The 22,381-nt window shown below is 36.6% G+C and overlaps 1 protein-coding gene and 1 long non-coding RNA gene across 8 annotated transcripts in view; one reads left to right on the plus strand and one right to left on the minus strand.

Moving 5' to 3' along the window:
* The window catches only part of LOC309383266, a 59,589-nt gene extending 57,154 nt beyond the window's left edge, over positions 1-2,435 (minus strand). For all 7 annotated transcript variants that reach the window (XR_014173807.1, XR_014173808.1, XR_014173809.1 and 4 more), the window contains exon 1: positions 1,528-2,435. This is a non-coding gene — a long non-coding RNA (uncharacterized lncRNA). The remainder of the gene's footprint in view (positions 1-1,527) is intronic.
* GTF2A1 (general transcription factor IIA subunit 1) lies at positions 321-21,089 on the plus strand. Its single transcript, XM_081935603.1, has 9 exons — positions 321-665; positions 2,451-2,552; positions 4,148-4,358; positions 5,671-5,735; positions 7,028-7,103; positions 8,924-9,057; positions 14,229-14,639; positions 15,477-15,566; positions 17,205-21,089. The coding sequence occupies exons 1-9, from the start codon at positions 636-638 to the stop codon at positions 17,310-17,312; spliced, it is 1,227 nt and encodes a 408-aa protein (XP_081791729.1). The 5' UTR covers positions 321-635; the 3' UTR covers positions 17,313-21,089.
* The last annotated feature ends 1,292 nt before the right edge of the window (positions 21,090-22,381 follow it).

Raw genomic sequence — 22,381 nt, forward strand, 5'->3', positions numbered from 1 at the left:
CCTTAGAAAATGAAGGATAACATGCGGGTGGGTGGGTGGATAGATGGACAGCACTCTTCCAGGGATCGGCGTGGCCGCATTTGGAGCGCGAAAAAATCCCGCTGGCGGCCAAGAGCTGTCGCGCAATCTCTGCGGCGCTGCCGACTTAGCCCCACCTCTGCGCGTCCTGGCGCCAGGAAAGCGGAAGAAATTCGACAGGAGGAGGCGGAGGAAGACGATTTCTCGCTCCTTCTCGCGGCGCTTCCCGCCTTCTCCCCTCCGCGGCCTCCCCCTTTCTCTGGCCGCTCGCGCAGCTGCTCGGCACTCGCTATATAAAGGGCGAAACAAGCGGAGCAGACGGCTGGCGGCTGCAGCCCAAGGGCCGCCGTGTGAGGCCTGGCCGCGGAGGAGGAGGAGGGGGAAGAAGAAGAGCGAGAGAGAGGGTGGCTTCTTCCGCGCGGGCGGGTTAGCCGGGCTGAGGAGGACGCCCCTGAGGCGAGACGGGGCGGAGGAGGCGGACAACAGCGGCGGCAGCAGCGGGGAAAGGGGGGGGACCCTAGCTCGCCTCAGCCTGCTCTTGTCCGGAGGGGGGTGTCGGGGGTGCCCTGCTTCGGTGTGTGTGTGTGTGTGTGTCCTACCCAGGGGTGGTGCGGGACATGGCGAGCTCGACTAACACAAACCCCGTGGTAAGGACTAGGGTTGCGCAAGGGGCTCTGAACGGGAGGGCGGCGGAGGGGTGTTGGGGGGGGGGGTTCGGTTTGGGGACGGCGGGGCAAGGGTGGGACGGCGGCGGGAGCAGCAGCAACAACTGCCCCTGATTCGCGGGCTTCCGCTCCATCCCTCCTTGGGGGAAAGGAGAGGAGCGAGCGAGCGCTGGGTGCCGCTTCGGGGAGTCGCGGAAGAGGTGCCGCGGGGTCTGGAGGGAGCCCGCTTCGTCTCTGCGAGTGGGGGAAGGCGGGGAGGGAATGAGGGGAAGGCTGGGGTGGGGGTGAGGTGGCGGTTTTTCCCCGCCTTGGAGGAAAGGCTGGCGGGGGGTGGGAAGCGTGCCTAGAGGTGAGGCTTCGACCCCCAAGCATTTAACCTGCTAGGGCAGTAGTCGAAACCGCCTCTTTCCGCAGAGTATTAAGGCATCGGTAACGAATGGTTGAAAAGCACCTTTTAATTCCTAGTCTGGCAGAGAACGCATCTTCCTTCCCTTCACTCGGGGAGACGTATTTTTATATCTATATCTGGGGAAAAGACCCTTTTGATCCGTCCGAGTTTTCTTCAGGAAGCGCTTTTATATTAATAGCTTCTCTTCCTTTCCCGCCTCCTTTTCTATGCTTCTCCCTTCAGTTCTTTTTAGAGAGGACAGGCTCACCTTCTGAGTCTCGGTTTCACATCGGTATACAATAAGCAGTCACACGGAAAAAAAGAAAGAAAAAAAACCCCTCCCGGCCCCTTTCATCACTGGTTCTAAGGCACTAAGGAAAAAAAAACCCAATGCAAATCAAATGCACTCAAAAATAAGCACCCCACCGGCCAAAAAATAAACCCCTGCTGACCAACCGAAGTCCTGATGCTGATTTGGAGGCTCTCTCATTTTGTGCTCTCAGATCCATCATGGCTTCCCCTTGCTTTTCTCACTCCCTGCTCCTTGTGTTCCTCCTCCCTGTGGCTGCCCTGTTTATATAGAGCCATTGCCGCTCTCTAATATAGACTCTGCCAGGATGGGAAGGTGCTTTCCAGCCCCACGTCACCGCCTCTCCATTTAAACACCACATCAGCCTTTAAATACGGAGAGAGCTGTGGAAAGCAGGCTGGGAGGTGCCTGCACTACATAGGCACGGACCAAAAAGCGCTGTCTTTGTTGCTTAGAAGCTTTTGCTGGCTCTTTTCGAGCACCATCACATGATAAATAGCTGCTGTTTCTTGTTTTTCTGTATAAGGTTATTTTTTGTAAATCGTTTTTATTCTACCTTTATTAAACTTCTATGGGGTGACTAGCTGAGTGCAGTGGGATTTTTGAATTAGTTTTCAGTGGGAAATCAAAACAGCATACACTACATTTTGTAATAATATAATTATTTTTCTTGCTCTTAAACGTTTTTTACCTTTGGAATGCAGTAAAAAATTTTATGGGTGTTATTTAATTGTTCTAAATCATGCCATCTCCGTTTTATCTGGCTGAGAATTGAGATTTAGTACGACTGGTATCAGTGTGACTACATTGCCCTACAGTGAAATAATTTGATTTAAAAGTCAAAAAGGAGCATTTAAGTGCTCTGTAATGCATAGTTGCCGTAGTCTTAATCTTTTTATGTTGGAAAAATGAAATTCTGCTAGGCATGTCTGTTAGAAAACTTGGGGTTTCCATGTAGTTTTTCATTTACTTAATTTAGGTTGTTTTCACTTTTAAAGAACCCTCAAAGTTTTGAAATATGGCAACAATATATAAACATTTTCAAACAGTTATTTGTCACTTTTTAAAGCCTAAATTGTATAGGTCTGTGATTGAAGATGTCATTAATGATGTCCGAGAAGTCTTTCTTGATGCGAGTGTGGATGAGCAAGTCCTTGTGGAACTTAAAACAGTAAGTTGTAACTTCATGCATCTCAAATAATTCTTACCTTTTAGCAGGTGGTGACTATAAACATGGTTGTGTAAAATATTGGCCTATGAAGAACAGTCCTGCTTAAATCAGTCCGTCAATAAATTGTGTGTGAAGAAATTAGCTATGATATGCTTTGAGTATGTTTAATAAACTTCATTAAAAGTTTTAAAGAAGATGTAAAAACTAACACAAACTACAAAATAGAACAAAGAGAAGGAAAAAAGTACAGTGAGAGAATAGAAAGAAATAGGAGCTTCTGATTTTCTTTGCAGCAAATATGATTACAAAATGATATCTTACACTTACGATTACAATTACTTTTTCTATTATCCATTTTTTTGTAATCAAAACCACAGACCATAAATACATTTTTCGTTTTATGCAAAAGTCTGTAAGTGGTTTCCATTTAGCCATAAATTTAGATGTTCTCTTTTCTCTGATCAAGGAAATTAATTAATTCAGCCATCTATGCAAACACCTAGCCATTTCTCTATTGTGGGTAGTGTCAAATCTTTCCACTTTTTGACCATATAATAATCATGTTTCAGTTCTATATAAAAACAGTTCCATGACTTTATTCTTGTTACCTATCCATTGGTCCCAAATGAAAAGTCTCTTATTTCAGTAGTGCTTCATTTTTTTAAAATGTTCTGAATTAATGTATATATTTGTATCCCAAAAGTTTTGGCTTTTAACATAGCCATCAAAAATCATAAAATGTTCCTACATGATGTTCATATTTCCAAAAAAGAACCAAAGCACCTTTATGTATTCCAGACAATTTTTTGGTGACAAGTAAAATATAACAATGCATCATTTTATTAAAAAATCTTTTTAAAGCTAGAACATAATGGAAATATACTTTCACCTACTTATCTTTCCTTTGTTCCATTTGTATATTATAACTAAAATTTTAGCCATTTTATATATTCAACATTAGTCTCATATGTCAAAAAAATACATTTTAGCAATGACACATTCTTGTTAGTACGTAATTCTGTTTCAAATTCATTCTTAAAATATTAAAAACCCAATTATCTTTTATCCAATATGCTTCAAGTATTCCTCTATAGCAGTGGTTCTCAACCTGTGGGTCGGGGCCCCTATGGGGGTCGAATGATCCTTTCACAGCGATCGCCTAACACCATCGGCAAACACGTATTTTTGAAAAAATACAGAAAACATAAAATAATTTTATGGTTGGGGGTCACCACAACATGAGGAATTGTATTAAAGGTTGAGAACTGCTGTTCTATAGGTATCGATAGGAACTCTAAAGAAGCTTTTATTCCCTTGTTTTTCATGCAAGAGGTACTAAAATGGATTGGATGGTGGTCCATACTAAATTTCAACTACACTCTAACCTACCCAACATTGGCCAAGAAAGTCATTTTTTTAAAAAGAAATTGATGTCATGCTACAAAGCAGCTGACTACTGATAATTTGTTTCCAATGTTACATTTTAAAAATGTGTAACTCATATATGTCAGTAAAAAGAAACATAACCTAAAGTTTGTTTATAACTTACATTGTTATTTACTCACCAGTAAATACATTTTTTTAAATAAATTCAGCTATGGGAAAACAAATTGTTGCAATCCAAAGCTGTTGATGGATTTCATTCAGAGGAACAGCAACTTTTACTGCAAGTACAGCAACACCAGCAGCACCAGCAGCAACAACAGCAGCAACAGCATTCCCATCATCACCACCACTCCCAGCCACAGCAAACAGTTCAGCAACAGTCCCAGACCCAGCAAGTCCTTATTCCGGCAACACAGCAAAGTAAGGCTCTTTCTGAATCTTAAAGAGGGTTATTGCCAGTGTTCCAATCTTGTAATCAGGAGATTACTGGCACTCTAGGTTTGTAGTGTAGGTTTGGTGACCTTGTGAGGTCACCAAAAACAATTTTAAAAAATATTTTCCTAATAATAAAAATCCTGTGAGATGTGTTGGTTTGCGAGAGAATGGCTGGCCCAAGTCACTAGGTTCTATGAAACTCAGTTGATGTTACTGCCTAATTTTTGTTTTCATGAGTTTGATTTTAAAAGTTTTAATATGGTTTTTACATTATTTTAATTTTTAATTGGGAGCCACCCAGAGTTTGTTACAAGATGGGTAGCTATTTAAATGTTTTAAATAAAAAATATATTATTTGACATTGTAGTTTCACTTTTTTTCCATCTGTTGCCCATTTGAATTATCAGTTCATAAAGTGCCATCTGAAAGTAAAATATGTCCATGTAGTGTGCAGGAAAGTTGATACTAAAATAGTTTTCTTCGTACATTTTCTTAAATTTAAGTAACTTTAGATGAAATGCTAACTCATGGATGAGCAACTCCTTTTCAGGGTCCATTTTTTATATTATATTCTATATAGAGAGACAGATGAAAAATTGTTGCCAAAATTGCCAGTGGCAGAGACCTAAGCAGTCACACAAATTTATTGAATGAGATGGTTTTTACATTCATTTAACTTGCAGTTAATAGTTTTTAAAACAAAATGAGACAAAATTAAGGTCAAGGAAGGATATATCCCCACTCCCACAATATGCATGTGGACATTAGTGAATACATTTTCAGAGAAATAATGCTTCATTTAAATCTCTGACTAGACTTTCTTTGGACTTCCTTGTGCAGGGAAAAGTTTGGGATTCTGGATAGATAGTGGAGCTGAGAAAGAAGCATATGATCAGCCAAATGTAGAGTTTTCCTTACTGAATCATATCTCAGAGCTGAGGTTTCAATTATGAAACTAATTTAACTAATAACTAATGATTATAAGCTGCCCAGAGTTACCTTATGTAAAATGTGGGGCAATAAATTTTATAAATAAGTAATTTTATTCATGAAACAGTCATTTTAACTTTGAAGTCGAATGTGCTTCAAATTGAAAATACTTTACACCACTGCTAGAACAGTTATAAATTAATCACAGGATTTCAGCATTTGTTACAGACTGCTTTTACACAACTGTATATTTTATATCAGAGTTTACAATATGTTTAATACAAGAGGAAGCTTAATAATTTGTTATCAATACACCTTGTAAAATGTTTTATGATGGTCATAGCAGTGATTGCTTGTTTTATTCCAGCACCTCAGCCTCAAGTTATTATGCCAGATTCCAAACTGATACAGCACATGAATGCATCAACCATGGTAAAAATATGTAATTCATAATGTTTTAGCTGTGCATAATAAAAATCAGATAAGGCATTATAGTTCTCTTAACAACATGTTTTCTTCCTACTTCCACTATTTTAGCCAGGTTCAAGATTTCAGCTGTTTATTGTTAGGAATTTGTTTTAACAAAACAAAATTTAAATAGAATCATCTACTGCCTTCACACTCATGTTCTCTTAAAAGCAACCATCTTAAGCTAGTAGATCACTCCCATTAAAATTGGTCTCTTCTAATTAATTGACTAAAAGAATCTATTTTACTGTTAACTGGAAAAATGCGTCAAATTATTTAAAGATGCTTCATTGACCCAATACAAAGAAAAATGTTTTCTTAAAAAATAGAATAGTTGCAAAATCTGAGAAATCTTATGTTTTAAACTATTAGTAGGTTTTCTCTATTTTTAAGCACTTTGCACTAGGTTTGTACTATTGGTAATAACTGCTGTCAGCTTTGCACATCTGTATGTAGCTAGAATTAGTTTTGGTTTTACAAGCAATATAATTTTTCAAAACATGGCAGACGAACATTAAAAATAAATTCATCTTTGCATTAATACACACAAATGCTGCTTAAGATAGGACATTGCATTTAAGCTTCAGGGGTTCTTAGCTTGAATATTTTAAAAATTACATCAATGAAGTATAGTAAAAGGGAGCTCTGGTCTACATTTTTATATCTTACTCTGTTTGCTTATCATTTAAATTATGCTTAAAATAAATGAAATTATAGGAGCATGTAATTATAATTAAAATATCATGGGCTGTTGTAAGCTGTTCTTTAAGCATGACCAAATCTGGGTCAAATCAACAATGAGAGATTTGGAGGTGGGGGACAGAGTTGCTGTATTTTGCATAGCTGACAACAGCATGCGTAGGCAACTTGTGCTGCATTATTAAATACAGTTCTGTCTTATTTGGATTTAAATCTATCAACAAGCTGAATAAATTTCAGTTTGATTCCTAAGTTTGAAGAGAACATAAACATTCAATTTCACTTGTTATCTAAAATCCAAATTATTGTACAAATATGTATAAAAATGTATACAAAGATTTATGTGATGTTCTACTTCTGTCAAGTCAATTTATTTCATTAAAATTAATAATAGAAAATTACTTTTTAAATGAAAAATGTTAAATGTGGCTAAGTTTGACTAAAATAAGAGTAAAAAAGTATTTTGCATATAATAATTTATAAATCTGTGTCTTGCTATAATCTCAAGTCTGATTTCCTAATTTTAAGTAATGTTTTGTACTATATTTATCTTTCAGAGTGCTGCTGCTACAGCAGCCACTTTGGCTTTACCTGGTGGAGTTACTCCTGTTCAGCAGATACTCACAAATTCAGGTATTTTTTAATCTAATTTTTGAGTCCAAATATTTATATGGTGCTTCTCATTAAAATCTCAGGGTGCTTGCAACAAATCCTATTTCAAAAAGATAATTTAAACAAATCAATATTAGTAATTTGGAAAGGAAAACATAAAAAGGTAGGAGCCAGCTGATGTAAGATGACCTTGGTTAATAGAGATACTTACAGGTAGAATTATCCGACCCTAAATCAATCAACTACAACATAAAGGTTGTATTGAAAGTTATGGATTGAAATCTACCATGTTGGTCTAGTGCACTTGTTAGATATATTTTTTTTCCAACTTCCCAACCTATTATGAAGAAAAAAACAACTCTGCCAAAGTCACCCAGGTAGCTTTTATGCCTAAAGGAGAGGACTATAATCTGGGTTTCCCATTTGTAATCCAACATCTTCACCACTATACCACATTGTTTTGAAAATCAGTTTACATTTTTCCATAGTTTAATAATACTATTAAAGTTAAAATCTGAATAAAATCTGAAATGCAAGAAAATTTTAAAGCTCAGTTTCCAAAAACCTGCCTAGAAAACTATGCTCTGTTCTCAAGAACTCAAAATGATTAATGAGAACATTCCAAAGTTTTAACTACTTTAAAAAGTATTCTATAATGCAAGCACACAACTCTATATCTCCTTACCAATTAATTGCAAAAAACAAATTTTGAACAACTTTTAAATCTGCATAATTTTTATAATGGACTGGATACAAAAAAATAGACTGAAGTGAAATCTAGACAAGGTGGAGGTGTTGTTACTATAATAAAAAACAGGACTTTGAGGTGAAGCTTAGTTTGGATGGACTTGCACTAAAAGAGCTAGTTGGTATTCTGGGAGTACTCTTTGATCTTCAGTGTCTCTGGATTTGCAGATATACAGTAAGTGTAGAAGTCTAAATGTGGAAAATTATCAATCTTTTCCACTAGATCAGTGGTAGTCAACCTGGTCCCTACCGCCCACTAGTGGGCATTCCAGCTTTCATGGTGGGCTTTCATGGGTTTGCTGTAATTCTGCTTTATAAATTTTATAAAGTAAAGTTACTTTCCTACTTTATAAATCACTATTACTGTGGAACCGGTAGGTGGTTAGAAAATTTTACTACTAACAGAGATACAAAAGTGGGCAGTAGGTAAAAAAAAGGTTGACTACCTCTGCACTAGATGGAAAAGAAAACAGATGGATGGTATACTGAAAGACTTGGGCAGGATAGAGAGTTTGAAAATCATGTTTTATCGTTTTCTGAGCCATTAGAGGCTTAGATCTTCAGAACAAATGAAGTGAGTCATCAAGGAGGGGAGGGAGGCCAAGGGTGTGGGATTCAGTGTGACAGGAAACAGGCCCAACTCCTGTAGGGATCCAGCCCGGTGGATGTTAGGTCCAAGGACCCAATGAAGCAGGATGGAGAGGAAACAGGCATGTAGGAGCAACTGCAATGTCCTTGCAATTGATAGTAAGAACTGGCAGATTACCAAGCCCACAAATCTTGTTCTTGTGACTGTGGAGGCTATGCAGCTGCCATAACTTTGAATATAGATCATAAACATCTACGTTCAGTGCCCTCTTGGTTATGCTATTGATATATCAATTAGAAATAAGATGTCTCTGTTTTACTGACCTGCCTCTATAAATGAAGCATATACTAACTTGCTTTTTATTTGAATTTCTGTTGAAAACTCATGATTATTTTATATTACATGAAGCCTTTGGTTTTGGCTCATGTAGATATCCAGTATGCATTCATTTTCCGTTACCTAAGTCAATAACTTAAATATTGAACTTGGTTCCTTTTTATTATAGGCCAACTCTTACAGGTGGTTAGAACTGCCAGTGGTGCTCAATACATTATTCAGCCTCAGCAGCAAGTAGTTCTACAGCAGCAAGTTATACCACAAATGCAACCTGGTGGAGTTCAATCCCCTGTTATTCAACAAGTAAGATTACTGTTAAATAAACATTTCTAAACTGCTTTTTATTGAATGTCATAATCCATCTGGATTTTAAAAATTGCTTAATTGCAATGTAGGGAATACTCAATTAGTCTACAGGCCATAATATTGGATCTGTTTCCGCCTCCCTCCCGATCCCTTTTCTATTTTCACATTGCCCCCGTTTTATTTGTTTGTACCTAAGTGCCTAAACAAGCTTCTACTCTCAGACGATACAAATAATGCTGGTATATGAGAATAAAAGTATTTAAAAGGAAAAGTGGGAGAGTATAAAATATTAGGGTACAAGAAAGTAGAGTTTTGGAATATAAAGAATATTTATTATGAAGAGTATGGTAACTATTTGATTTCAGTTATGTTAAAAAGTAAATTCCTTTCAAAAAAACCATTGAGCATTAGAAATCCTTTTATGCTGCTGTAAGGATTCAGATCCCGGTTAAGCAAAAGAATATATGGCAACATAACAAATAATAGGTAAACTATACTAACACTGTTTTGTAATACATTTCTAGTCATGACTCAGTCACTAAATATTAGTATATGAAGTATTTAAACAATGTCCTGAGTGTACAGAATGAAGGCAAGGAGCTTCTTTTCGATGGTAAACCATTCATAGAAAAAAGTTCCAGTAGAGAATTCATCTATTTCAGTCCCATTTCACTTCATGTAAGAAGACTTTCAACATACATGTTCTTCCAACACACATTCAGTGGGCAAATTTTCTTTGGTGTGAACTTGGTTGCAAATTACCGGGCCCTCGATGATATAGGACTTTAAAAGGTTATCATAGTATTTTAACTGTGTTCAGAAACCAGTCATCAAAAATGTTTCCATAGTACCATTAATTAATAGCTATTAGTGGTCCCCAACCTTTCTGGCACCAGTAACCATTTTCATAGAAGACAATTTTTCCACAGACCAGCAAGGGAGAGAACAGCTTCATGAGCAACCTAGATCCCGTGCATGCACAGATGAAGCTTCGTTTGCCCATCCCGATTCCTAACATGTCACGGGCTGATCCTGGTCCTCGGCCTGGGGGTTGGGGATCCCCCCATTACAATGCTTGTCATTGCGATTGGCCCATTTACTGAAATTTCTGGAAAGTTATCAAAGGTAGTTCCATGCCATTGGTAATAGGAGTATGAGTAAACATGACTAATACCTCCTGTTCTAGGAACTGGTATAGTGCTATTTGAGTAAATTCAGATTGCTGTATTTGCTAACAACTTGCATTGTTCTGTTGATAGTTCCTCTGGTCCATCCTTCCTAAGTGTATGCAGGTCATTTTAGAATAAAACAGAGAAATAGTTTCTCTTTGAAGTTATTGCTACAGTTTAGACATGAACTTGGGCTTGTTGATGCCTCGTCTTCTGCCAACCTGGTGAAAGTGATGAAGAAGGAAACAAGCAAGATTTGTTATTTAATTGCAGTTTTATACAGATCTTGTACTACTATTAAGTCAGTGTAATGAAGAATTCATTACGAATTAGGGTGGATAGATCAATTGTACTGAAGTCTATAGGCATACAAGTGGAAAGTTTAGTGGAAATTAGTTGATGGATCACTGTGGGGTAAATCAGGTGTTTTTTTTATCATACTGTTCTTAAATACAATAGCATCTTGGTACTCAACTGAATTGGAACTCATCTAATTTGGTACACAATGCATTTTGACTTGTTGATGTCTGCTGCCTTGTGATTCACTACATTTTGGTACTATGTTTTTGGTACTCATTGTGTCTCCCAGAACCAATTAACAATGAGCACCAAGGTACCACTACATAGTCTTTAGACTGTAGTGTGTGAAAAATAATAGCACTAAGTACATGTGCAAAGGCTGCATAACTGCAGTAGTAGAGCAAAGCTGATACTGGAACAAAAATAGATTCCCTTCTTGCTTACCTAGTTCTATTTTGAGGAGGTCACATCTGAAATTTTGAGAGCATGTTGTGGGTACAATTACTGAATAACTGCCAAGAAATGCCTAGCCAGTTAAGAAACACCAGAGGTAATACGCTGTTCTCTGTGGGACCCACTGGTGTTTTTGGAAATAAATATGCTAGAGACCACTTTACTTTGCAACATGCCGGTCTCCTATTTTTATTATTAAAAGTGTCATTTTTAAAAAAAGGTAGACAGCACAGTGGGAACCCAGGAACAGCCAAGTTACCTAGTCCTATTGTAATTAGTTCCTTTCAGCTACCACCATTACATAAAATACAACCATGAAAAAAACAAAACTGGTAATCTTCTTTTATGACAATGCTACCTTATATCAATTTATCAAGTGAAATGGTTACTCTACAAAATTCTAGAATGTAAAAATAATTATTTGCGCTAACTCATGAAAATGATATTTTTTTATTCAAATTCTGAAAATACTTTGGGATATACAAAATAAACCATGTTCAAGATATTTCTTGCTCAGAACAGCTGATTTCAACCTGATTGAAGCAAATATGGGTAAAATGTTATTGTTCCATGTTGAAATGGCTTTTGGGACAGGTTGAGTTAAGAGCAGAAGAAAACCAAGGACATAAGTGGCAATTTCTGACAGAAGTTGCTGCAAAGATTGGTGGCTGGTTGAGTTGAGATAGTGGAATATTTTGATTGGGGGCATCAGTAGCAATTGAGGCTGAGGAAGGAAGGGAGAGAGCCCTGGGAAGATGGGTACAGATGGGCTAATACTTAATATGAAGGGAAGGAGAATTTTGGGGAAAGAAACAGAGTGATAGGATGTGCCATTTTCAGATCTGGTTGCTGATACCATCACAAAAAGGAACAGAGGTTCCGGTTCCGGCGGCCGACGGCGACGGGCAGCTCCTTGCCTGCTCCGGCTCCCTGGTGGGCTTCCCCACTCCTTGGGGGGCACAGGACACCCTGCAGAGGGGTCCTGCCGGAGGGGCGGCATCGCGGAGGACTCCTGCAGCGGCGGCGGCCGGCGGGAGGTCTCTCTCGCGCCCAAGGCACCGGGGAGCAAACTCGGAGGGCGCTTCGCGTTTCTGCGCCTCGTGCCTCGCTATAAGCTGACTGGAGAATGTAACAATAGAAGGAAGCAGCTGCAGTGCGGTGAGGTTGCTTCTCTTTTCATTCCCTACTCTGTACGGAAGAATTACTCAGCTTTTTAAAATCTTAACTTTCGGAGCATTTTGGAGGCGCGGCTGGAGGGAGGGTTTTTCCCCCCCCCCCTTGGACAAGCGGCGAGGAACAATTCTGCTCTCAGCCCCCCGGGGAAGGAGGAGGGGGGAGAGCCAACAAATGAAGCCTCACCCAGGCTAAAATGATTTTCTCTTCAATTTAATTCTACATATTACTGATGATTTGAGGACTTTTGGAACTTTTAAAACTTTGTTATGCCTCTGTGCCCAAAACTGGCAGGGCAAGATGGCACACTTCCGTTGTCTTTATGAACTGTGAAACCTGACTCCACCTTTAAAATTCAGGCTTCCGGTCTTTGTCTCCGTGTCTCCCAGAGGAATCTCTTGTGGATTGGTATTTTTTGAACTTTCTAGGGGAAATTTTCCATCTATTGCCGGACTTATTAGAGAGACTCTCTTCTGCCTGGTTCTTCTGCTCCCGGAACTCACCTGGCTACCCTTCTTTTTTAACTGTCTATCTTATATATGGACTGAACTTCTAACGTTATAAAGGATGGCATCCAAAAGACCACCTCCTGGAAAACCTGGCTTTGCCACTTCTGCTCCAACATCTGCAACATCCAGTCCAGCCACACAGTCAAAGATAACAGAACTGATGCAACCTAAGACTACAGAGATGGACCTTCAACAAATGCTTCAACAAATTTTACAGGGCCAAGAGGAAATCAAGAAACAGCTAAGGGAAATGAAAGATGAAATTAAAGAAAATCAAGCCCAAATATATAAGAACTCACAAAGACTGAATCTTGTGGAAGGGGGGGTGGAGGAGGTGAGGGGGGGGGGTAGAAGCTGTGCAGAAAGGGAACAAAGATCTTGACACCCAACAGATGAAAATAGAATTTGAGAGAATGTCCTATTACCTTAGATTTCAAAATGTTATAGAAGAAGATGGGGAAAACATAAGGGACATCATGTTAAACATCCTGGCTGACTACACACACAAAGAAAAATAACAGATGGGGTGGGATATAGACCTGGTTTATAGAGTGAACTCAGCCTATGCTAGAATACACAATGTACCCAGGGAGGTTCACATTAAATTTCTTAGAAAAAGCACAAGAGATGAAATTCTGGGTGTACAAAGGGGGCAAGCATTGACATACCATGATAGGGAGATAACCATTCTGAAGCAGATCCCTAAGAAGATTAGAGAAAAAAGGAAGAATTATTCGCAATTAGCGAATAAATTATACCAGAAAGGGGTGTGGTTTAGATGGTTGATGCCTGAAGGTATGCTGATATTCTGGGAGGAGACAAGAATCAGAATCAATTCACCCATAGAGGCGCAGGCCTTTATGGAAAAAAACAAATCACACCTAGAAAAAACACGAGACACTACAACGGACACACAGGACACGGGAGGGGCCAGAGCTCTGCCAGTGGAGGGAGAAGGGGCAATAGCAAGAAAACTCAGATCACAAAAATAAACAAGAAAATCATATAAACTGACCGAAAGTGATAATGGAATTATATCTGGATTTTATACTGTAATGTCTAATCTGATTGAAAATAGTAATAGAACTAATATGCTGATTGTAACCAATTATATACCAATGCATTATATATAAATGTATACTATGAGTATGGAGGGAGGGGCGCTTGCCACACTTTGCAACTGCCAAAATTTGTATACCTGTCCATTTACCCTTTTCCCTATAAATGTTGAAAAACCAATAAAAATTTTATTAAAAAAAAAAAGGAACAGATATCCAGACCAGTATATTAGAAAGTGTTCAGGAAAGGGAAGGAAACAAAGAATTTGGACTATGGCCTGGTCTAGAGAGGTGGCTGGAAGTCAGTGAGTTGGGAAAGAATTATATGGAGCAACCTTACCCTAATCACACCCTTAAATGACACTGGGAGCCTTCTAGAGTAATTTCTCAACTAGAACAACCAAAATATTCCTGGATTGAACTATGGCCAAACAGAAACAGATGGTTTTTTTTCTGGGTTTGATATATGTAAAGCCATACTCATTATATTCTTTTTTTAAAACCAGGTTTTGGCCCCAATTCCTGGAGGGATCTCGCAACAGACAGGAGTGATTATTCAACCTCAGCAGATCTTATTTACTGGAAACAAAGCCCAAGTAATACCTACAACAGTGGCTGCACCTACAACAGCGCAAGCACAGATTTCTGCAGCTGGTCAGCAACAACCTCAGCAACAAGCAGCACAACCACAGGCACCTTTAATGCTTCAGGTAGATGGAGTGGGTGATACATCATCTGAAGATGAAGCAGAGAAGGAAGAGTATCAGCCAGCACAGTCACAGGCACTTTCAGTGCTGCAAGTGGATGGAGCAGGTGATACATCATCTGAAGAGGAGGAGGAGGAAGAGGAGGATTATGACGATGATGAAGAGGAAGACAAAGAAAAGGATGGAGGTGAAGATGGCCAGGTTGAGGAGGTAAATTTTGATAATATCTATTTCCAGTTGTTTCATATCTACAGATGCATTTTTAATATGTACATTTTGGCTTCGTGAACAGTGGTTGCTGTTGTGGATCAATTATAAATAATTATCTTAGTCAATTATTTTCTTGTTATGTTATTGAAAGCTACCCCTACAGGTTAGAGAATACCAGCATGTTTATGGATATTTCAGATTTGCAACAATTATTTTGAATTTAAGAAAGCAAGTTATTACTATTGAATGATTCAGTGAAGAGTGGTGGTAAAATTAAATGGATTGCTGGGAAACCAAAAGAGAAAAAGTCCAAGTACAACATTTTGGTTTACAACAACAATCATCTCTAATTGGGAGGAGTTAAAAGTTGAAAAGAAAAATAAAAGAACCAAAAATTTTATACAGGTAGTACTTAACTTATAACAGTTTGTTTAGTGACCATTCAAAATTATAGCAGTACTGAAAAAAATGAGTTCTGATCATTTTTCACACTTACAAACATTGTAGTGATCACATGATCAAAATTTAGCTGTTTGGCAACTGATTCATGTTTATGACAGTTGAAATGTCCTGAGGTATGTGATCACCTTTTGTGATCTTCTGACAAGTCAATGGGGAAACTGAATTCACTTAAAAACTGTGACAAGAAAAGGTTTAAAATAGGGCAAAATTCACTTAAAATGTTTCAATAACAAAGAAATGTTGGGCTCAATTGCGGTAGTAAGTCAAAGAGTACCTGTAATTAGAAAAATGCTTACATTGTTTCTAAAGTACTGTGTTTATATTATGAAGCAATTGTTCTCAATTCTATTGATTTATGAAATTAATCTCTTCTAGGAACCTCTCAATAGTGAAGATGATGTTAGTGATGAAGAAGGACAGGAATTATTTGACACTGAGAATGTTGTAGTGTGCCAGTATGACAAGGTAAATATATGAAACCAAATGTGTTTGTCTATTATATGAATCTGTCCATATAATACATTCGGAAAGTATTCAAACCGTCACTTTTGTCAATTTTGTTGTGTTGCAGCCTGATTATTTGGTTGCTGAAATTCATTTTTTTACTCATTTATCTACATTCAGTACCCCATAATGACAAAGTGAAAACAGAATTGTAGAAATGTCTGTAAATTTATTTTAAAAAAACCTGAAATATCACATTGGCAAAAGTATTCAGACTTTTAACTTAATACTTTGTTGAAGCACCTTTGGCAGCAACTACAGCCTCAAGTCTTTGTGGGTATGACACAACAAGCTTTGCACAGCTAGGTTGGGGGATTTTCTGCCATTCTTCCTTGCAAATCTTGTCAAGCTCGGTCAGGTTGGATGGCGACTTTGGCGGACAGCCATTTTCAGGTCCCTCCAGAAATGTTCAGTAGGCTTCAAGTCTGGCTGAGCCACTCTAGGACATTCTCAGAGTTGTTCCTAAGCTACTCTGTGTTGTCTTGGCTGTGTGCTTAAGATTGTTGTCATGTTAGAAAGTGAACCTTCAGCCCTGAGGTCCTGAGTGCTTTGGAACAGGTTTTCATTGAGGATATCACTGTTCTTTGCTCCATTCAGTTTTCCCTCAATCCTGATCAGTCTCCCAGTCCATGCTGCTGACCCTCCCCCTCCCTCCAGCATGACACTACCACCACCATGCTTCTCTGTTCAGATGATATTGGGCAGGTTATGAGAGGTGCCTAGTTTCTTCCAGACATAACATTTAGAACGGAGGCCAAACAGCTGAATCTTGTACCTCACAGTCAGAGAGTCCTTCAGGTGGTTTTTTTTTTTTTTTTTTGCAAACATGAAGCAGGCTTTCATGTGTTTTCACTGAGGAGAGGCTTTGGTCTCAACAATTGTAGAATCAGGCTGCATCATCACAAAAGTGAAGGCGGTCTGAATACTTTCTAAATGCACTATATACATATTAATATTAGCGAAGTATTTCCTGATAATGAGAATTATTTCAGTAAATAGGTAGATGAATTTATTTGGAAAATATTTAACAATTTAAAAAATCTGTTTAAAACCTTTGAAATCTATCTAGTACAATGTAAATATAATTCTGTGCAAAGTAATGAGAATGTAGAAGAGGACCATTTTAACAGATGCATCCAGATCTTGCTGTCACTTTCCAAGGTGCCTGTTCAGGCTCATTAATTTTCTGCTTCAAGTGGACTTTAGCATGCTGCATTGCTAGTTTGAAAATGTTTACAAACATTTTGTATTTCAGCTGGGTATTATTTGGAAATATTATTTTCCTTTTCTAATTTAAAACAGTTTTATTGTTCTATTTTAATTGTGATTTATTTGACAGCTATGAAAAATAGAAAAGATTAATATATATGTGTATACATATTCATATTTGGATGTATTTTAATGTCTTCCTTTAGGAAGTTATCTTGGAATATGTATAGTACCTAATTTAAAACACTTTTTAGAGAAAGAAACACACAACAGTGCTGCTTTGTTTCCATACACACAAACACAAATCTTACCATCTATTCATAACATACTGATCTTTGAACAAAATGAAAGACCTTTCTTGTTTGTTTGTTTTTTATCCCATCTTTCCAGATACATAGAAGTAAGAATAAGTGGAAGTTTCACCTCAAAGATGGAATCATGAATCTTAATGGCAGAGATTATGTATTTTCCAAAGCCATTGGAGATGCAGAATGGTGAATACAGAAAATAAACTCAAAGCTACGACAAGAAATGTTGAGACTTGGACAGTACACTTCAACAGAAACATCTCTGCAGACCCATAAAGAAACAATAGAACTGAGGCTACCAGGACAGAAGAATAGCATGGCAATGTTGACACTACTTCAAATGGGAAAATTGAGGCAATGGTGCAGCTAGCTCTGTCCGACAGCTGGTTTTATATGAATACCTTAATTAACCACTTCTACCTATAGATAAAGGTAACTAGCATGTGATGCTTAATCTCCCCTTCCGCTGATTTGAAGGAACTCTTCTTTTTAGTAACAATACTATGGAAAAAGCTTAGTGTGTTTTTGTGCATAAATTGTGCTGAAACGCTCCCCTGGGGAGTGGGATTGGTGAGAATCTTGCTCAAAATTGTATGTGGAGATTTAGCTAATTGGTGAGGACTGAGGTGTTGAGTTCTAATTACTATTGAGTAAACTATTTTTAAATCTTGTGCTGGGCCATGTATAATTTTATTGACAGTTTTAGGCCTTTTATATAAATTTTGATCCTGGTACCAAATGATCTCATTTGTATTTTAAATTTAATAATGCTGAATATTTTATTTAAAATGAGGTTGTGCTTTAGAAATTGATAAAAATCTCCATCTCCCTTTGCTCCCTTAAGAAAAGATTCTTGAATATTCTTAAAGATTGAGCAATTTGCTTGTTTGTTGAATAGCAAATTAGTAATCTTTTAAAAATAATTCCACTTGTGAACTTAATGTGTATTTTCAAAGTCCAAGTGAATATGCACTGCAAGTGACGAACAAGAGCAGAAGTTATAGGTGACTATGCACTTTGGAAAGGAATCTAAAGCATTGAAGGAGCTTCCATTTCTCAAATCATAATTGGAGAACTGAATCACATTTATTCTAATAAGTAATAACTTAATGTAATATCAAAGTATTGTTGAAGATAAATTTCTCTGTTGTAGCAATAGTGTTTGGGAATCAGGTTTTCAGCAATGCAGACTTTTCTAATGAACAAAGGGCTGAACATCAGCCAAATTAAGGAAGTAACACACCTCCAAATGGTTCATTCTTGCAAGATATGTATGTATTTCACATGGTAGCCAACTGTGAAAAGCAATGAAAAAAGCCCAGGGAATGGTAAGTAAAGAAATAGGTGTGTGATAGTAAGAATACCATCTTTCTTCAATATTAACATTTCTGTTTTTTCAAAAAGGAAACATTTTGAATACTAAGCAAAATTGCCAGTGCATTTAATCACCATTATTCGAGTTTTCTCTTCTGTTCCTAAATTAATTTCTTTGCATTTCAATGTAAATCTATTGGTTATTTCTGCTTGCAGGAAACTCCTAATATATTGCAATGGGCAATTTTTCTATCCCACACTATCTCTAAAGCTGGCCAAACATGTTAATTCTGTTGTATAATAACATTTGTAAGGCATTTGCATTTTTATACCACATAAATGTAATTGAAGGCTTCATTTTCTGGCCATATTGATTGTTCACTGAACCTGAATTTCTTTTGGGTGCAGTGGAGTTTTGGCTTTGGACTTGTAGATATCTTCAAATAGCTTATTCCCACTGTGTAAAATAAACAAACATACCACTACTATACATATCAACTTTTTGATTACATTGAAACCAATTGCCAATTTCCATTAAACCTTTATGTATCTTGTGGCCACCATATATCCTAGTCATTTACCCTGGTTTAATATAGATTTAAAAACAATTCAGAAATACAGCACTGTGAAACTCAAAAAAGGCTACAGGTTCTTTTCATTACTGAAACTAATACTGTACAAATGAATTAACATTCTAGACATCATGGACACTGAATAGCTGCTTGTCTCTAGCCTTTTATTTATTTTAAAATAATACCACAGCTTTAAAAGTGACTTATAAATAGGTCTATATGGAAACAGACTTGATGTTTTGCAAATGTATTATGGGTAATCTTTGGTTGGATGAGGGTGTTAATAAAAGGACCTGTGAAATTCTTTTGGAAGCCAGTCATATACCAAACTTGTGCTCTTACTCGCTTCATCAAGTGTTCCTTTTTAAAAATCAAATAGTGTGCTTTTTAAGTTACATTTTATGGGAGCAGCTTCCTGTAGGACTATAGCTTACTTACAAGTATTACCAGACTTGAATTTTAATCATGGTTTTAACATTATAATTAAGCAGACCATTTTGTTAGATTTTCACTAAAATTATCATTCCTTTGAGGGAGAGGCAGGGCAAATATTCCCATGATTAGTCCTTAAGTATTTAAAAAGTATTTGCTTTTGTTCTTATTTGGCTTAGAATTGGAAGTAGTTACTATTGGAATAGTCAGTACCTCTGCTTTTGAAGCAATTAACGGTTTGCAAGAAGGGCTTTATTTTTAGATTTGCACAGAGAACAGGAGCACCTTTTAAACTTTAAAATGGTAAAATAGAGAAAGCAAATACTTTGGTTAGACTAATATGAAGATTTATAGTGTAATTACACAAAGGATGAAAGTCTTGTGCCTTTGCAATCTTCAGATACTCCTGTTTTACTCCATGTTTTTAGGACCATGGGTCTCTTTTAGTAAACAATACCCTACAAATCTTAAATTATAATCTAATATTTTGAGTCTAATCTTACTGGCTTTCTAGAATGTGCAATCATCCGAAACATCTTCATTAAACATTGTCTTTTTAGAAAGTTTTAGATTGTCACAAATAATTTTATATTGGAGTATTTAAATTTAATGTGTAAAATATTTCCCCCTCTAGTGGCAGTCCAAGTTTTCTTTTACTTGTCTCTGTTATGGCAACTTGTTTTTTGTTGTCAGTCAACTCCACGGAAATGGATCATGAATTTACAAATATTTTGCTACCCTTTTTTCAAGGGAGATTAAAATTGTAATTGACCTACAATTTCTGGGAAAAGCAGATTTGTAGTGATTGTTACACCCAGATTTGCAGAGATACCATTTTAAAAATAATGTTAACACAACTATGTTTTCATTCTCTGTATACATCAAACAGCAATAACATCCCAATCAAATTACTACTGGATAAACTATGTAGTTCCATTACAAGAAAAAGTTATTTTTGTTCACAATTATTTGCTCTTCTGCTTTAAAAAGTCTTTTATTTTGAGTTTTTGCAAAAAATCAGCAAAAGTGATTTAGAACAGATTTGTTTTTAAAAGAGTTTCATTGTTTAGAAAATGCTAGAATAGTTTTCCTCCTGAAATGTCCTTCCATCTGGAGGACATTCAAAGGAAAAACCTGCATTTGAATCTTTTTTATATTGTATAGTCTTAAATTACATAAGAGATTCTAAGAAATCAAGCATTTGGGATCAGTGGGATAACAATTTTGGTTGAGCTATTCTTGATTTGTGTTTTAGGAAGACAAAAGATTTTTTTTTAAGTGGAAGAATAATAGCAGGCTAGCTGCATGTGACATCACATATTCGCTCTTGTGTGCCTAGGGTAACAAAACAACTACGAGAGTGAGAAATATCCTTAGTTGCTGTTCTGAGCTACTACTGTCAACTGCTGTTGTACATATACTGTTATGTGTAAGGGGGTAAATATATTTATTATGTTTGTAAAATCTGTACAATTAAAGATCTGTACAATTAAAGATCAAGGATGTTCTTCCTAAGATGTACAGGATGTATTTCAAAGGCCATGCTTGGAATACAATTAGAAACTTAGTATTTTGATGTACTAAGACCTATTTTAAGTTTAATATTTTGCCTTTGCAAAAAAAAAAATTAAAGATGTTATTTAAAATAAGCTTGCCACTTTATTTACTATTTTGTGTATTAAAATACTTTAATGTGTATATAGCTGTGTTTACTTTATTTTAACTTAATTCCATAAATAGCATGACAAAATTGTTAAACCATGGATGGAGAGAGAAATGCAGAAAAAAGGACTACAGATTATTTTTACCAGGTACATATGGAGCTGGGATTATATTTTATTGTGGTTAAATAAATAAGGTATTACAGTTAAACAGACCTTAGGTGCTAATTATAGGCCTTTCATAGACCTATTAATTTTTACTAATAATATTGCTTGTGGTTTGCTCAGCTTTTGCTTATTCTAAAATTAATGATTTACTTCTGGGACAAAATTGAAAGCATGATTTATATCTATTTGTTTGAAGGTAAAATGTACAGTCCAATAGCCTAATCTTGTTGCCTTGTGCATATGATCTCCAATGGAATACAGTATCAACATTAACATGCATGTTAGATTTCAAAATTTAATTTCAAACTATTATTAGGATTTTGCATGATTTGAATATAGAAATGTGTTTGTGTGGATGTGTATAAATTCTGTCAGGAAAAACATACAATTAGGTAGATGTCGCAGATGAGGTATATCTGAGGGTTTTCAAAATTTTCAAAAACTACCTGCTATCTCCACTAGATGGTAGCAAAATGCAATGAAAAATACCACAAAGGAAATTTAGAAGTAAAAGACAACAAAACTGCCTGTTAGCTTTATAGTTTCCTCTTTCCCAGCAATATACATGGAATTCTTTCCAGGGTGCCATAAATTTGAAGTCTACTATTCCTTATAATCAGAGTTTATTTTTTTACATAAATGCAATTCTTGAAGTAATTATTTAAATATTTATGACTTCCAGGCCAATAGATTTCAATTTTCTGTTTTATCAAATTTATATAACTGCCTATCCCATCAGAAATGACTGGGTGGTGCACAATATTAACAGGAAAAAAGTATTTTCTAGTAGTATATAATTGTTACTGTCAATATTTTCAATATCTAATTTATAAATTAGTATTCTTCAGACAATTTTTTTTGCAAATAAGTAGTTCCATCATGAAATATCCTTTAATTGTATTTTTATTTCTTGCTACAAAGGAAGTTAACTGAAATCTTAATTGTATCATTTTTAAGCCTTGTAGTTTTAGTGTCCTTTTACTTTTTACTTTATGAACTTATATGTTTAATGACTCAACACATTTATCACACAATGAAAAAAAAATGTTTTGTCAAACTGATCAGATATGGTTAATTTAGTCATGTATGCTCAGTTCATTTTTCTTGGCTCA

The sequence above is a fragment of the Natrix helvetica genome (assembly GCF_964273705.1).
Source record: "Natrix helvetica genome assembly, chromosome: 1".
NCBI classification, from domain to species: domain Eukaryota; kingdom Metazoa; phylum Chordata; class Lepidosauria; order Squamata; family Natricidae; genus Natrix; species Natrix helvetica.